Below are 17,842 nucleotides of genomic sequence, written 5' to 3'. Positions count from 1 at the left end.
GTGTGATTCCAACTATGTAACATTCTAGAAAAGGCAAAACTAAGGAGATGGTAAAAAGATCAATGGTTACTAGGGGTGGGAAGTGGGGGGAGGGATGAATAGGCAGAGCCCAGAAGATTTTTAGGGCAGTGAAAATACTTTGTATGATAATATAATGATGGATGCATGTCATTATACATTTGTCCAAACCCATAGAATGTACAACATCAAGAGTGATCCCTAAGGTAAACTATGGACTTTGAGTAATAATGATGTGTCAATGTAGCTCATCAGTTGTAAGAAATGTACCACTCTGGTGGGAGATGTTGATAATGGCTATGCATATGTAGGAGTAGTGGATGTATGAGAAATCTCTGTACCTTTCTCTCAATTTTGCTGTGAACCTAAAACTACTCTAAAAGACTAAAGTATTAAAACACAAAAACAAAACCAAAAAAACAAAAAGTGTGTTAAGTTCACAGTTGGCATAGTTTAAAAATAGGACTTTAATTAAAAAATAAAAAGTTTACTGAGCACCTGTGATGTGTCTGACCCTGTTGTTGGCACTGGGAATATTGAGATAAATGGAAAGATCCCCCTCCTTCAGGAATTCACAGATTAGTTGGGGAGACTGCTAGGTAGACAGTGTTTGTGTGGTGAGAGCTATGAAAAGGGCATGCACAGGGTCTAATGGAAAAACAGAACTGTCACTTAGCTGAGATTGGGTGATGAGAGGTAGTGGTGAGAAGTGTTTCTGGATTAAACATCAGAATCGATGGATGAGTTGGAATTAGCCTGGAGATGGGTCCGCATAAATTGGGGAAGGGATTGTGTTACTAAAAGAAATTGGATTAAGATTCAACTAAAAGATACCAAGTGTCTATTATGTACCAGATAATTTAAACACTTTATCTAATCTCCTACATAAGCCTCATATGAGATTCTCACTTCATAAATGAGGAACTGGAGACTCGGAGATGTTAAATGACTTGCCCATAAAAATGGGGAAGCTGGATTTTAACTCCTCTTCTTAGACTTTCTTTGTCCTCTGTGCTTCTGCTTTTAAAGTGATATAGGGAAAGTTAATCAGATCTTCTTGCCCAATTTCTCTTAGTGTCATTATGAAAAATAAAACTCTGGGCTGAAAAGTGCTTTATTGTATGCAGGGATATCTGGCCTTACTCTGAATTCTCCAAACCTGCTCCAAGCATAGCACTGGATAGGACAAAGGAGCTAAGACCCTTCCCTACCTTCCCCTCCTCTGGTGGGAGACTGAATTCTTGAGTAGTTAAGAACATGGCTCTGGGCTCAAATCCCATCTCTGCCACCCTCAAACTGTATAACCTTTAGCAAGTTACTTTGCACTTTTAACTATACAGTGTGGTTAATAAAGGTACCTAATTTATCAGGCTGTTGTGAGATTCAAAAGAGAAAAATAAATGTAAAGTGCTTACTGTAGTGCTGGCATGTAGAAACCGCTCAAGAAATATTTGCAATTAAAGCATTATACCCAGGAGAGGCAACTTCACTTCCATAAACTCAAGTTTGGTTGACATGTCAACTTCCCTAAAGCTCACACTGTGAGTGAAATAGAAACTGACCAAAGGGGTCACGGCTGGAGCAGTCAAGGTAGAAACCCAATTTTTATGCTCCTGACAGTGCTTTGAATCCCTAGAACACTACAGGCACATTGACATTTGGAATGTGGGAGCATACCGCACTCAGGAGCTGAAGTGGAAGGGAGGGATGAAATAATGGAGTAAGGAAGAGGAGGGGAGAAGGAAGTAGGAAAGGGAAGGAGGAAGGAGATGATTTGGCTAGATGTAGATGAAGATATAGAGCAGCCAGAAAGAGAGAAGAGGGGGAAAGATGGGTGGAGGGAGAGAGGGAGGAAGAGAGATGGGGGAGAAGGAAACAAGAAGAATAATGAAAGATTAAGAGATATGGCAACATATGGTAAAAGAAATAACATATGGCAGGTGTAGTTATATAATGTTTTCTCTTCAAAGGCATCTGCTTTGTGAACTGTGAGTCATGGAGGGACCATTACAAAAGGGTAGGTACTCCTTTCCTCTCTTTGAAGTCAAAGCTGGGGATTGTGAGAAAGCAGCCATTAAGATGTTTTTTTCCTCCATCTTTGGTACTCTATGAACCTTGTTCCATTTCACAGGTAGTTAATGCTCCCAGATATGTCTAAGCTATAAGCTTAGGTGTCCAGGCTACTTGAGTCACAGACAATGAAAGATGAGCCCACAGGATTAGAATTTTGTCACAAAACCAGAGAATCTTAGAATTACAAGAATCCATGCAGTAATCTCTTCAACATACCCAGTACATTTGGCAGATGGCCAACCAGGTCCAGTACGGACGTCTTTATTGGCAGAGTTCATAAAAAAAATCAGACTATCCTTTTTAAAAAAAATTATATTTTAGATACATTAATATACAATTTTTCAGTCCCCTGGCCAAAATAAAATCTAGACTGTAAATTTACGGCAAAAACAAATTCAAAATCAGACTATCTTTATTGGATACCTTTTTTTAAAATTTTATACATTTATTTATTTATTTGTTTTTGGCTGCGTTGGGTCTTTGTCGCTGTGTGCAGGCTTTCTCTAGTTGCAGCAAGTGGGGGCTCCTCTTCGTGGTGGTGCTCAGGCTTCTCACTGCGGTGGCTTCTCTTGTTGCAGAGCACAGGCACTAGGTGCGCGGGCTTCAGCAGTTGTGGCATGCAGGCTCAGTAGTTGTGGCTCGTGGGCTCTAGAGCACAGGCTCAGTAGTTGTGGCACACGGGCTTAATTGCTCCGCTGCATGTGGGATCTTCCCAGACCAGGGCTCGAACCCGTGTCCCCTGCATTGGTAGGCGGATTCTTAACCACTGCGCCATCAGGGAAGTCCTATTGGATACCTTTAACAGCTATAAACTTTGCTCATTTTTGTGTTGAGCTAAATTTTGTCTTCTGGTAACTTTCACACACTGGACCTAATGCCACCAGCCAAAGCAACTGAGAAGTGAGTGAATTCCCATTTCTTTATGACAAACCTTTAAACACTGACTAGACATCCACAGTCCCTTTAGACTGTTCTTCATTTTGATAATTTCAGACCCTTCCCCATTTTGAATGACCTCTTCTGGACAAGATGCAATTGTAAATGCTCCTCTCCCGTCAGGGTGCTCAGAGCAATATCAAACATCATAGTGGACCATTTCTGGTAACCAAGGCAGAGTAAGGTAAATAGGGACTGCTCTCCCATCTCAACACATACTTACATACTTCAAAGACTTGTAAATGCTGAGTGAAATGTAACATAAAGATTATAAACAACACAGTCAAGTTCAAGCCTGCCTGTAACAAAGAGAAGCATTAAACCCATAATAGCAAGAGTGAGGTGACAGAGTGGCAGCTCATTTGTGTTCTTGTCCTGGTTATGCCTAGGTGCTGGGGGCTGGGTTTCTCTTGCCCATGTGGGGACCAGACACTTTGCCTTGGGATCATGGGAGATGGGGCTCTGCAAAAGAGGTCCCCTGCATAAAGCTGGATCCTCTAACAGATGAAAAGTCTATGACTGAGGGACAAGAAAACCCTGCCCACTGGCCCTGGGAAGTGATGAAAAAACTTGCTAGGTTCTTGGGTAAAATTAAAAAAAATATCCTGGGGAAATTAAAACCCCAGGCTTGTGATATGCACTGGTGTGAGGCCTTGGTATTTTGTTGTCTGCATAGAGTGTGAACTACATGCTAAGAAATTAACACAAGAACTGATCCGGGGCCATTGACATTCCTGGGGCCTTGACAAAAACAAATGCAAAACGGTTCTATATGGATTTTTCCCATAATCTAGGTCAGATGGGACTCCCACAGAGAAAAAAAATATAAAACATAATAAAAAATCTCTGTGGAGGACTTCCCTGGTGGCTCAGTGGTTAAGAATCCTCCTGCCAATGCAGGGGACATGGGTTTGATCCCTGGTCCAGGAAGATCCCACATGCTGCAGAGCAACTAAGCCTGTGCACCACATCTACTGAGCCTGCACTCTAGAGCTCGTGTGCTGCAACTACTGAGCTCGTGCACCACAACTACTGAAGCCCTCATGCCCTAGAGCCCATGCACTACAACTACTGAGCTCTTGCACCGCAACTACTTAAGCCTGCGTGCTCTAGGGCCTGTGTGCTGCAACTACTGAAGCCTGTGTGCCTAGAGCCCATGCTCCACAACAAGAGAACCACTGCAATGAGAAGCCCGCACACCGCAACGAAGAGTAGCCCCTGCTCGCCACAACTAGAGAAAGCCTGCACGCAGCAACGAAGACCCAACGCAGCCAAAAAAAAAAAAAAAAAAAAATCTCTGTGGAGATGACACAATAAGAAGTACAAATTATATTGGTAAAAGAATTAGTAGACACAATAAGAAAACTCACATCCCATGAATTAAAAATAATAAAATAATGTGAAAAAGATAATAAGTATGCTCAAAATGTTTAATGAGCTAAAAAAAGGAATAGAAACCACAATAAAAAATAGGACAGCATGACAAAAAGAAGGATTAAACAAATCAAATAAATCTCTGAGAACTGAGAAATTAGTCAATATTAACAAGTCAATGCACAAGTTAAATAGCAGAACAGAGATGATTGAAGGTAAAGTTAGTGAAGTAGAAGATAGCTCTAAAGAAATTACCCAAAATGCACTAAGAGAAATTAAAAAGAAGGAAAGTATAAAAATGAGCTAAAGAGATGTAGAGGAGAGAATAAGAAACTTCAGTATATAGCCAATCGAAAGTCTAGAAGAAAATAGCAAGGGTAATGCAGAAGGACCCATCAAAAGATAATGAAATGAGAATATTCCAAACTAAAGGAAGAGGTATGGGTTCCACTTAAAGAAGTACAACTACTCCTGAGTTGATAAATGAACACATTTTCAGTTTGGGGTCATTACAAACAATGCTGCTATGATCATGTCTCTTGGTATATGCAGGTGAGGCAGGAGATAGATTGGCTCCAGGCTAGGCATTTGCAACTAGCCTCCTGTTTACATTTCTTGAGGAAGGAAGCAGGTGGGATCTAGGGTAGATATTTACAACCAGCCTCCTGTTTGCACTTCGAGATGAAAATAACAACAGGAACAGGGTAAATAGCCAGGCTTTGTCTCCTGTGGACACCTTAAGGTAGCAGTCATGGTAGGGACAGAGAGGGGCTAAACCCTGTTTGAGTAAAGGATCAAGAGGTCACATATTTCCCCTTCTTGGGGCAAGGGAGACATGGCACATGCACACAGAGGCTCCTTGCGGGTCAAAAAGGAGGGGGTGCCACTCCATAATAGGTGGTGTTACACATCCCCACCCCCATAGGCCTCTGGGCTGGAATCCATCTTGGACAAACAGTTGTGCACACATGTTGGGGAGGGTCCTAGGGCAGGTCAGGCGTGGAAAAAGAAACCAGATAATTGGCCAAAGGTAAACAAAGAACAAAGACCTGGAAGAACTGCCCTATATAAATGATTTTTTTAAAATTAATTTTTATTGGAGTATAGTTTATATTGTATTTTAATTTTTATTGGAGTATATTGGAGTAATGTTGTGTTAGTTTCTTGCTGTACAGCAAAGTGAATCAGTCATACATATACATATATCCACTCATTTTTAGATTCCCTTCCCATTTAGGTCACCACAGAGCATTGAGTAGAGTTCCCTGTGCTATGCAGTAAGTTTTCATTAGCTATTTACTTTATACATAGTAGTGTATATACATCAGTCCCAATCTCCCAATTCACCCCCTTCCCCCCTCTTGGTAACCATATGTTTGTTCTCTACATCTGTGACTCTATTTCTGCTTTGCAAATAAGTTCCTCTGTACCATTTTTCTAGATTCCACATATAAGCGATATTATACGATATTTGTTTTTCTCTTTCTGACTTACTTCACTCTGTATGACAATCTCTAGGTCCATCCCCATCTCTGCAAAAAGCACTATTTCGTTTCTCTTTATGGCTGAGTAATATTCCATTGTATATATGTACCACATCTTCCTATATAAATGATTTAACTGCCTCTTTACTGCGCTCCTCCTCATTAGGGAGGATGCCCACACCCTTTCTCTCCAGCTGTATATCTCTGCCTTGCTTCTGTCTTCAATAAACAAAGTGTTTCTCTGTGTGCTCTCCCACTTATTGTGCTGTGCCTCTAATAATAAACTTTGCACCTATTTTTACAGTTTTCGCCTCCTCGAGAAATGCATTTTTCAGTGGGGGCATGAGCCAGGGGAACTCTGCTTCTAGCCTCTAGCCCCTGGTGGACCTAGTGGCTAGGAGTCCTGATTTTCACCCCGGCTGCCCAGGTCCAATTCCTGGGCAGGGAACTAAGATCTTGCTTCAAGCCACCGCTCACTGCTGCCTTTCCGAGATCACAGGCATGCATTTACGTATGCACTCAGGAGTGGAATTGCTAGATCTAGATCTGGATTGCTGTTTGATATACATGATGCCTATTTCAGTTTACTGTGCACAGTACGGTACTGTGCATAGTATCCACGCACTGTGGGTTTACAGACTTGGTATGGAAATCTTTGAATCTAAATTTTAGATTCTCTGACTCTGCTATATGGCCACAACATATAGTGCACAATTTTTCTTTGTTGAGTTATAGAACATATAGAGTATATCTGCAGTGTCTACAACTCCCAAGGCTTCTATCTACTCCAACAATGCTTGCTGGTTACATTGTTGCTATGTTAGCTTGAGTACTATGTAATGGACGATGCAGTTTCATTCTCATTTTCCCTTCCGTTCTCCCTCACAACATTCTCTATCTGTGTCTCTGTCTCTCTTTCACACACACGCACAGAGCACATTCACATTCCATCTGCCATTCCAGTAAATGACAGTATTGCCTGCCATCAAGCCATCAGCTACTGTAGCTACCCCCCAAGTGGTGTGCCCTGAGGGGAATTCAGGATGGAGAAAAATAGAATACTGGCCCTAGATCAGCGGTCCCTAACGTTTTTGGCAGTAGGGACCGGTTTCGTGGAAGAAAAGTTTTCCATGGACCCGGGTGGCGGGGTCGGGGTGGGGGCGGGGGGCGGCGGGGATGGTTCAGGCAGTAATGCGAGCGATGGGGAGTGGCAGACGGAGCTTCGATCGCTCACTCTCTGTTCACCTGTTCACCTCCTGCTGTGCTGCCTGGTTCCTAGCAGGCTGTGGACCGGTACAGGTCCGCGGCCCGGGGGTTAAGATGCATATCTAAGGAATAATTTCAATGTGCCCAGACTCTAGCATCTTCCCACACATAGGAAAGCACTAAAATCACTAACGCTAGATGTCTGTTTTTTGTGATTAGCAGTAATCTTTTGATGTTTGATTACTTTTTTTTTTTTTTTTTAGCAAAATCTCCTATATAACCTGGCTTCTTACCTCTTCAGAGCAGTTCCTCAGAGCTATTTGAGAGACTGTCTCCTGGGCTCTAGTCCTCAGTAAGGTCCCTAAAACATACAACTTTTAGGTTGTGCCTTTTTCTTCAGTCGACAATACTCTATCTATAAATGTTTTAGGTTGACTCTCTCTTGAGAGAAGGTTTCCCAAGTATCTTCAGTTCTGAAGCTCCTGGCTCTCCCTCACTCTAACCTACTTTTTCCACCTTAACAGCGCTCCCACATCCCAGCATACTCAGGTGTTCTCTGGGGGTAGTATGAGGGAAGATACATAGTACAGCGAAAAGAACATGACATTTGGGAAGAAGACACTTAAGTTACACTCCTACGGTAGATATTTATAAGCTGGTGAAAAGTTATTTAAAATCTCTGTACTTCAATTTTTTCCCCATAAATAAAATATGGATTAATACTACTTATCTTCAGTTTTTGGGGAAAAATATTTGAGTGCCTAAACTGTCCCAGAGACTATTCTAGGTGCTGAAGACAGAAGTGAACAAAATCAGTAAGATACCTTGTGGATATTTACCAGGATTAAAGAAGACCATGGCTGTAAAGCACTTAGAATAGCTGTAGACCTAGAAAGTGTGCTTGGCAAGTTTTTTGCTTAACAGATATTTATTGATCATCTACAATCTTCTAGTCCATGTTGAACTTACTGGGGATATAGTATTGAGTAAGACCAGGGAAACAGATCAGAAAATAAACAAGCAAAATAAGTGAGTCGGTTAGTTTCAGATAGTGATATGTGTGTATGATTCATATAAATCAGTAAGAGCAAATGAAAGTACTATGGAGATCAGTGGGGAAATTTATTCAGAAATTTAAACCAAACCAGCCTATTGAACAGTAATGCTAGGAGTAAAAAGAGAATCAAAAAGTACTGCCAGGAGTAAAAAGAGAACTATGCAAATCAACATATGGTGATCAGAACCAATCAGAATACAATAGAGAGAGACAGATGACTTTGAAGCCAGCTTGGTAAAATCAGCAGAAAGCAGGAAGTTCCCATTATTCCTCTCTCTGGGAAGAGGGGTAGGGGGTGGGGAGGTGGGAGGGATACTCACAAAGCCTTCATGATACTTGGGCTTCTGATTACTTAGTCCATAACCAATTATATTTGTGGCTATTTTTAGTCAAATCATCTGTGATTCTTGGATTCTAGTCCAACCTCACTCCCATCCAAGAAATCCCTACTCTGTTCTCTAGCTGTGATGACCTAGGATTACAGACTCCCAAGGTTAAAAGAAACTATGCTAGTCATATCACTTAACCACTTCCTTAGAGTAGGAGGTACAACCTCAGAATGCAGCTGTGAGAGAAAAGGAAATATGCTGGACCAGGAGTTAGAAGATCAAGTTCTAGTGTGGACTCCGAGATATTACTGTGTGTTGCATTGTACTCTCTTTGATTTGTTTTCCTCATTTACAAAGTAAGAATAACAATCCCTATCTCTCACAGTTGTTATGGGGATTAAACAAAATGGCATATGTGAAAGCTCTTTGGAAACCAGAAACACTCTATAAGTCAAAGACATGATTAATCTGGAGGCATGGATCGTAGCCATTTCCTGGGCAAAGTGGAAGTTACTATGGCTGACTTCTCCCTGCCATGGGCTGATTTTGAGGACTTGGGTAAATCACCACCTCTCTGTGCTCTGGTTTTCTGACCCCCAGTATGTGAGGGTGAGTCTTGCTCCAAAAGGTTCTTCCATGATTCCATGAGTCCCTTCCCAGAAGAAAGCAGTGAATCTTGGAATAGCTAAAAATTGACTGACTCAACTGACCTTTGGAAAAATATATTTATCTCCAGGTAATCCTAATTTTTGAAGGCTATACTGTCTGTTTTTTGTTCTTGATAAAAAATAGTTCTTGTCTTTATGTCTGAAAAGATGATAGTACTTGAAAATGTAAAGATACAGATAAACTAAACAGAACTGTGCAAGTTTTTAAAGGGAGGTTGGAAATTTCAAGAATGCAAAGTTAGATATTGTTCCATGATTCATATAACTATTTTTCTTTTTATTTCCATCTTCATAGCTTCCCTCCCTTCCAGGCTTCTATCCACTATTCGGGCAATTTTGTATCCTGATTTAATCACTTAACCCCTTACTTGAAATAATAGAAATAATTTTTCCATGTTATCGCAAACAGCTTTGGGGCAACATTAAGCATCATAAGATAGGCTGGGTAAGGGCTATCTCCAAGATGCCAGCCTAGAAGCAGAAGCAGGAGCAGAAGCCTATTCTCTTTAGGGCTCTCACTACAGCAGAGTGAGGGAGAATGGAAGCGTTAATGTTGGCAGAATGGGAAGAAAACATGATCCTTGAATTCTGGCCGCTCTTTAGTGGATTGAGGAGAAGACACAGAGAGACAGACTTGTGAACATGTCTATAATTACAAGCTCTGATACGTGCTGGGAGGAAAGGTTTACAAAGCTAGCTAGTGTACAAGGAGTGGAGATGGGGCTGACCTAGTTCTTCTGCCTTTGTTCACACAGTCTGGGAGGTCTGAGACGACTCCCCTGAGAAAATGACTTTTGAGCTGAGATATGAGAAGGAAGGAAATAACTGTGGATTGTAAGGGAGTGAGGGGAGGAGGGGTCCAAGAGCTTTAAACAGAAGGAATTATTTGTGCAAAGACCTCGGGCAGGAAGAAGCTTTGCATATTAGAGGAACTGAAAGCATATCAGCTGTTAAGGTCCAGTGCAAGTGAGACTAGGGTGAGAGATGAGGCGAAGTAGACCAAGGTCAGACGGCACACAGTCTTGTAGGCCATATCCTGAGAAAGCTGTTTCAGGAGGTGGGGCAAAAGGATAGGGTGGTGGTGGAGGTGGAAATGTAGATAAGTGAGCACACACAAGAGATATTTCAAAAGAGGTAAAATAGAGGAGAGTTGCCGATGGATTGGATAAAAGAAGTGGTGGGGGAGGTGACAGGGTGCTGCCCAGGTTCAGACTCACCAAAAAGGGGCCTTCTTTTCTCACCGTGATCTGAAGTTCTGAACCGCTAGGTCTTGTTGCTTTTATTTTCAGTGTGAGAAGTAGGAAGCTGGCTGTCTAGGTATGCATCATAATCTTGTCTCTGTTCTTTCAAACAGAAGTTCATATTTGGAGAGTGAATGAGTGAGGAGCCAGAGGAGAAAGTGAGCAGGCAGAGACCAGGTGGGAGATGGGAGGGGAGGAAGAGGAGAGTCTAGGGATACTCCCCCAAAAGGAGTCAGGCAAGACAGAGAAAATGGAGGAGTGGATGCAGGGACCATGACAGGAGGAAAGAGGGGCTGGGGCTGGGGACACTGAGGTGGAAGCATCTTGGGATATTAAAGCCTGAAAAATCTTAGCCAACCCAGTCCAATCCGCTCAATGTAGAACTGAGAAAATTAGGGTTAATATTATTATTTTATTATTAATGTGATGTTTGCACTTGTAGAAATTTTGGAAGACATAAAAAATGGAAAGCAGATTGAAATCATCCATAGTCTCTCCGCCTAGAGACAACCACTGCTAAGCCATGGACTTCCCTCTCACTTAAAAACTTTTTTTTTTTTTTGCATTTTTAACATGGTAGAAGTTATACGATAGATACAACTTTATGTCCTGTTTTTAAAACTTACAGAGTGGTTGTAAAGTTTTCCACATGCTATCCTTAACTCTACGATGAAAAAGGAGATTTAGACAAGCCGGTTGTGAGAAACACTTGAGTGACTGTGTTAGGATTCCTAGGACACCGACCAGGGCTCTTTGCAGCTCAAACACCTAACGAGGAGACAGACCATCTGGCAGCTGAAAAAGGGACCCCTGGACTGGACTGGGTTGGAAGCAAACCCCGGGCAAGCCAGAATGGGAGTCCTGCCTGCGTCCAGGCTTGGGAATTGGCCAGCAGCCTGGTCAAGTTCAGGCTGTTCGGGGCCTGCGGAAGCCAGGGGCTGGTGGGAGGGCGTGGGGGGCGGGGAGGAGGGAGGGGCCGGGGGAGGAGCCTGAGGTCCGTGGTCTGAGAGCAGAGCTAGCAGCTCCGCGAGGTTCCCCCGCCCAGCGACGTGGGGTGCCTGCTGTTTCTGTTGTTCTGGAGGCTCCCCCAGATTTAGGGAAGTTCTGAGGATGAGTGGAACAGGGGCGCCCGAGTGGAGGCCTTCGAGAGGGAGCCGGGCTGGGAAAGGGGCCGACGCTCGCTGCGGGAGGGTGGAGACAGATGCACCTTGGAAAGTCGGGAGCTTGATCCACCCGCCCGAGAACCTGATGCTCCCCGCCTCCTGCTCCTCGGCCCCGGGAGAGGGAGCTTGGCTCAGAGCTAGTAGACGTCACCCCTCCTTACCAAGCCCATCTGTTTGTCTGTTTCTTTTTTTCTTCCTTCTCCTCCCTTCTTTGCTCTGCCAACCGCTCCCTCGGCCCCTCCGACCTGCATTCTCTCCAGCCCCGCAAGGGCATTTCCCCCTCCGCTGCCTCCAGATCTCGTCCTTCGCGAACAGCAGCTGGATGCGTACGGACGGCCTGGCGTGGCTGAGGGACCTGCAGGCCTACACTTGGCGCAATGATTCGGACACCATCTCCTTCCTGAAGCCCTGGTCCCAGGGCACATTCAGCGACCAGCAGTGGGAGCAGCTGCAACAAACATTTCAGGTTTATCGCAGAAGCTTCGCCAGGGACATACGGGAATTCGTCAAAATGCTGCACGTCGACTGTGAGCTGAGGGATGGGATCGTGGAGAGTTGCCCGGGGGAGACAGTGGATGCAGGAGCCCAGCCGGGAGGTTCTGGCCCCACCTGATAAGATTCTCTCCTCTCTCCCTTCTGATTTCCACTGCTGCCTAAGAGGTCTCAGCTTGACTTGTCAAAATACCCCTTGTTCCTCCTGCTACAGGTCACCCACTCTCATTTACATGAACTCTGGGTCCCCAGTGTAAACCTCACACCAATTTCTTCCACCCTTTTCAATCTTTTAAGCCCTTCATAGCTGTCTCTCCATTCCTCTCCTCAGATCCCTTTGAGATCCAGATATCTGCTGGATGTGAGGTGCTCCCGGGGAACACCTCAGAAAGCTTCATCCGTGCAGCATTTCAAGGAAGAGATGTCCTGAGTTTCCAGGGAACGTCTTGGGTGTCAGCTCCAGATGCCCCATCTTGGGGCCAGATGGCCTGCACGGTGCTCAACCAGGACCAAGGGACCAGGGAAACAGTGCAGTGGCTCCTCCACGACATCTGCCCCCGATTTCTCAGAGGCATCCTGGAGACAGGGAAGTCCGAGCTGGAGAAACAAGGTCAGCCTGCCTCTGTCACCTCCTGCCCTCCACTCCACTCTGGGCTCCATCTGGGGTTTTCATTCCAGGGTTCACATCCCTTTGAGCATCGTGGGAAGAGAAGGGGATGGATAAGGTGTGAGGGTATTTATTCCTTCCACAGACATTAACTGAGCGCCCTTTGGGTTCCATGAATTGAATTAAATAAGCACTGGGGGTCAAGCAGGATCTCTGCTTGAGGGGGAAGATGATAAGACAGGTGAACAGTTCAAGCAGTGTTTGAAACATGCTACATATGTTGCAGCTGAACACAGGGTGCCCTGGGAGTACAGAGAAGAGGCATTTACAGTAGTCCGGATCAGGAAAGGGAATGGGGGTCAGGGAAGCCTTTCCTGGAGAAGCTAGTATAAACGGATTGAAGTTGTGGGAGTTCATCTCCAGAGGTGGAAATGTAGGACGAATGAGCCTCCTATGAGGCCCAGAGCCTCTAATGCAGAGTCTTCACTTTAAGATCCCTCATTCCCTTGTTGGATACAGTGAAGCCCGAGGCTTGGCTGTCCAGTGGCCCCAGTCCTGGGCCTGGCCATCTGCTGCTGGTGTGCCATGTCTCAGGATTCTACCCGAAACCCGTGTGGGTGATGTGGATGAGGGGCGAGCAGGAGCAGTCTGGCACTCAGCAAGGAGATATTGTGCCCAACGCTGATGGGACTTGGTATCTCCGAGTAACCCTGGATGTGACGGCTGCGGAGGCGACTGGTCTGAGTTGCCGAGTGAAGCACAGCAGTTTAGGAGACCAGGACATCATCCTCTACTGGGGTGAGATAGAACCGGGGCCCAGCTGGGAATGGGAGGAGATGGTCCTCAAGCATAGAGGGAGGGACTGGGGAAGGGGAGGGAGTTGACACACCGAAGATGGAGGAAATGAAGCCCCATACCAGGAGGGATAGAAGGAGAGGATTCTGAAAGGAGAGGAATAAAAATCTGAACTCAAAAAGGATTGAGACAAGGTGTTCCATATACAAAAAAAAAAAAAACCAGACTGGGCTTCCCTGGTGGCGCAGTGGTTGAGAATCTGCCTGCCGATGCAGGGGACACGGGTTCGAGCCCTGGTCTGGGAAGATCCCACATGCCGCGGAGCAACTGGGCCCGTAAGCCACAACTACTGAGCCTGCGCGTCTGGAGCCTGTGCTCCGCAACAAGAGAGGCCACGATAGTGAGAGGCCCGCGCACCGCGATGAAGAGTGGCCCCCGCTTGCTGCAACTGGAGAAAGCCCTCGCACAGAAACGAAGACCCAACATAGTCAAAAATAAATAAATAAATAATAATTAAAAATGAATATCTGCTTAAAAAAAAAAAAAAAAGACTAAAAATCCCACAGATCCAGAAATAGGCAGCAAGTACAGAATCCCAGGAGGTTTCGTTCCCCAGAAGAGAGAACTGGGGACTTTGAAAGGCAGGGTAACAGAGGTAGCTGTGGTTTATTGAGTGCTTCTTCTGTGCGCTGCACACTCTGCATACAGCATTTCAACTAATCATCTGAACTATCCTTTGAAGCAGGTACTATTATTTTCATTTTATAGATGAGAAATTGAGGCTAAGCTAGGTCAAGTAAACTGCCCTGAGTCTCATCATTAGAAACTAGAAGAGCTGGATTTAGACTCAGGTCTGCCTAGCAACAAAACTGGTGCCTTCCCCTATATATTGCACTAGCATATGCTGAAGTGAACCGAATTATGGATGCCCAGACCCTGAGAAAAGACGGGGCACCTAAACTTCAGAGGAATACAAGTGGGCACATTAAGTGGGGGAGGAAATAAGAAACACCTGGCACCCTCACATGTGCTTATACCAGGGAACTTGAAATAGGGCGGGATTCTGGGATGAGGCACATCCTGTGTTCCCTCAAACAGACCAGAGCCATGCCTCTGTGGGCTTGATTGCCATGGCAATACTGCTGTCCCTCCTTCTGATTGGTGGAGGCTTCGCATTCTGGTTTAAGAAGCACCGGTAAGTCTCTCCTTTCCATCTCCTCCTTCCCTCAACTTCTCTCCCCATATCTTCTCCTCTCCCCCTTTCCTTATGGTCTCTCTCTTTGTTTTCTCTCACAGCCTCTATCAAGACATCCTGTGACTGTCCTCACCCCACCTGTCTGTCTGGACCTCAGGATTTCAGGGCTTTAGTGCTCAGAATTTGAGGGTGAAAGACAGCTACCTTGAAGAAGCAGAGAACAATCATAAGGCAACTTTTGTCACGTCCTTTGAACACTTTATCTAAGAGGATTTAAATTCTTTTTCAGTATATTACAAGTGTATAAGCCCACGTGGTTCTGTAAAAACAGAAGTGCAAACTCAGATACCTCTCAGGGACAAGCAGATAAAGGCTGGGGTGTAAGTGTGTGTGTGTGTGGTCATTATTTGAATGATGGAATCTGCAGTGAACTGGAAAGTACTTTTCCTGTCCAAAGGAAACAGGTCCAGCTGTTTGCTATCAAGTATAAAGTAAGACCCTGGCTTGGCTGTAACCCACATTTTTTTCAAGAAAAGTGGAAGTCTAGGTTTATATGTGAACACGCCTGATATTAATGTGTTGACTCAAACTTTTACAATATTTGGGGTGTGGGATACCCCAGATACACCTCTGCTGGCTGATGACAACCCTGGGGCTCCCAGTGTGTGTCTCTAATGTAAAAAGTTTGTCCTGAATGACATATCGGCAGTTTCAGGACCTAGTTTCTATTGTGAATTTGGATTTATAAAGAGGGACATTTTCTCTTTAAAAGAAAATTAGGCTGTAAGAAACAGAGGTGTCTCAAGCTTTTTACTTGGCATAACTTGATTAAAAGAGGAGAAATCATGGTGTATTTATATTATGTAGAAAAAGCTACTTTTGGTAGGGATATTTTTCTCAAGTCGTCCTACTTATAGCTATTGAATGAGACAATATGTGGGCTGGGCTGAACCCATTTGGGTAGACGTGAGCGCTAGTGATGATGGCCCCACTGTCTGCTCTATTCTTAGCCTAGAGAAAAGAAGCAGGAAACGTAGAGGAACAGCAGCCCTTCCTGATGCCAAAAAAATGAGAAGGCCAAGTTAAAAATCATCTGTTAGCTATCAGGGAAGTCGTCTCTTGGCACTCAAGGCCCTCGAACATCCAGAAAAATTGAGACTAAACTTTTGAAGTCTTTGCTTGAGAAAATTAAGACTTGGCATTTTCTATGTTGCACTTTCAGGCTGAACCTAGGATGTGGGTGGAAATCCAGCTAGTTTCTAAATCAATGGTTCCCAAACTGTGGTTTCCTGACCTGTAGCCTCATTATCACCTGGAAACTTGCAAATTATTTTGGGCCAACCCCCCAAAAGATGAGACCTACTGAAATGAGAAATCTTGGGGGTGGGGACCAGTAACCTGTGTTTTAACAAGCCCTCAGATGATTCTGATGTTCAGTTAGAGAACTGCTGTTTGCAGGTATTGTACAGTGCTAAGCAATGGATTCCTCAGAATGCTAAGTGAAAATGTTGGCCTGAGATTAGTTAGGGAAGGCTTCCTAGAGGGAGGGGAAATTGAAGCAGGAAGTAGAGAAACAGTGAGGTGAACAAGCAAGTGCACTGGATCAGGAGACCATAATCTCCTCTGACTCACTTTATTCCTGTGCCAAATGGAGATAATAATGTCTGTCCTGATCATGCTACAGATTGAACGTCTATGTCCTGTGTCCCCCGCCCCCCAACCCCCGCTAATTCATATGTTGAAAACCAAATACCCAAGGTGATGGTATTAGAAGGTGAGGTCTTTGGGAGGAGATTAAATCATGAGGTCTGAGCTCTTGCGAATGGGATTAGTGCCCTTATAAAAACGGTCCTTATCTATAGCACAGGGAACTCTACTCAATATTCTGTTATAACCTATATGGGAAAGAATTTAAAAAGAATAGATATATGTATAGGTATAACTAAATCACTTTGCTATACACCTGAAACTAACACAACATTGTAAATCAACTATACTCCAATGTATAATAATAAAAATGTAAAATAGTAAAATGTAAAATAATAAAAAAAAGGTCCTTATCCCCTCCACCATGTGAAGACACAGCAAGAAGTTGCCGTCTATGAACCAGAAAGTGGACCCTCACTTAATCTGGGAGTTCCCAGCTTCCAGAACTGTGAGAAATAAATTTCTATTGTTTTTAAGCCACCCAGTTTATGGTATTTTGTTATAGCAGCCCAAATGGACTAAGATTATCTCACAAATGCTGTGGGGAGCAAATGTTTACAAATGTTTGGCAATCTGCAATGCCTTTAGAAATGTAGGGCCTGTTAACAGTTTTTGGTACCACACTGCCCTCAGGTGATGCGCTTCAGCTTCGCTTCCTCAAGCAGTGTCAAGCTTCTGAACCAGTCCCATTGGCCTTCTGCAATCTTAGGGCATGTGTGTTAAAGTGCTTTCTGCAATATTTTTGGGACTGCTTCAGCATGAATTTACCTTAGCTCTGGTTCGTTTTTAAGCAACTTTGGTTTATTTTGGAGGTAAATGTCTATTTCTCTAGGAAATTCTGTCTTCTTCCTTCAAATACTCAGTTCAAAATATCTCAGGAAATCCTTAGAATTCATTTTAGAGTGTGCTAATATTCTCTTTATGGATATCGGGTTCCTTATTGAGTGCTGTGCTGAGTGTCAATTTATTGCCCTTGAACTCCAGATTCATCCTTCATTATATGCTCAGTGATAATGGATGAAATTCCTCTAATCATTTCTTCTTCAAAGTGAGCACAATGATAAGCTTTTCCAGTAGAGGGCCCTGGAGAGGTCCTGCAGGAGATAGGCACTCTCCTGTAGTTTCCAGCTACCGCAGGGCGGGTCAGCAGAGTGGGTGTGAAGGCATCCTATGGGGTGCTGCCTCAGCCATGTGCCCAGAGCTCATGGACACTCAGTAACCTTGTAGCTTCAGCCTGGCAATAACCTTCACATGGAAACCAGCCCTCCGAAGGCTTTCTGCCCCTCCCAGTGCCCCATCCTCTCTTCAGATGGTCATATGGCCTCTGCTAAGTCCACCTGCTGCCCAGAGGTTTCCGCTGAGTCTCACTCTCTTTGCAAGCCCCCACCTGAGGTCTGGAGGGTTGCTTCCAGCTTGTCCAGTGACTGAAGACCAGCTCTGCCCTGGACAAACCAGCAAACTTCTCTGCTTCCCAAAGGGCTAAATGACACCTTCTCC

General features: G+C 44.3%; 1 protein-coding gene across 3 annotated transcripts; it reads left to right on the top strand.

Moving 5' to 3' along the window:
• The first annotated feature begins 11,391 nt into the window (after nucleotides 1-11,391).
• Nucleotides 11,392-16,825, top strand: LOC133086751 (antigen-presenting glycoprotein CD1d-like). 3 transcript variants are annotated; one of them, XM_061183254.1, is made up of 5 exons: nucleotides 11,392-12,076; nucleotides 12,373-12,651; nucleotides 13,168-13,446; nucleotides 14,542-14,638; nucleotides 14,740-16,825. In XM_061183254.1, the coding sequence occupies exons 1-5, from the start codon at nucleotides 11,497-11,499 to the stop codon at nucleotides 14,759-14,761; spliced, it is 1,257 nt and encodes a 418-aa protein (XP_061039237.1). In that variant the 5' UTR covers nucleotides 11,392-11,496; the 3' UTR covers nucleotides 14,762-16,825. The 3 variants fall into 3 exon arrangements, with proteins under 3 accessions (XP_061039237.1, XP_061039236.1, XP_061039235.1); XM_061183253.1 differs by lacking the exon at nucleotides 14,542-14,638 and having other exon boundaries at nucleotides 11,405-12,076; XM_061183252.1 differs by lacking the exons at nucleotides 14,542-14,638; nucleotides 14,740-16,825 and adding an exon at nucleotides 13,719-14,528 and having other exon boundaries at nucleotides 11,405-12,076.
• Nucleotides 16,826-17,842: the final 1,017 nt, after the last annotated feature.

This window comes from Eubalaena glacialis, chromosome 3, assembly GCF_028564815.1.
Source record: "Eubalaena glacialis isolate mEubGla1 chromosome 3, mEubGla1.1.hap2.+ XY, whole genome shotgun sequence".
Classification (NCBI taxonomy): Eukaryota; Metazoa; Chordata; class Mammalia; order Artiodactyla; family Balaenidae; genus Eubalaena; species Eubalaena glacialis.
This window is presented reverse-complemented; position numbering and strand designations above follow the sequence as displayed.

Coding starts and splice junctions, on each gene's coding strand:
- LOC133086751 (XM_061183252.1), top strand. CDS start 11,497: ATGAGTGGAACAGGGGCGCCCGAGTGGAGGCCTTCGAGAGGGAGCCGG. Junction 12,652..13,167: donor GTCCGAGCTGGAGAAACAAG/GTCAGCCTGCCT, acceptor TGTTGGATACAG/TGAAGCCCGAGGCTTGGCTG. Junction 13,447..13,718: donor GGACATCATCCTCTACTGGG/GTGAGATAGAAC, acceptor CTGCCGATGCAG/GGGACACGGGTTCGAGCCCT.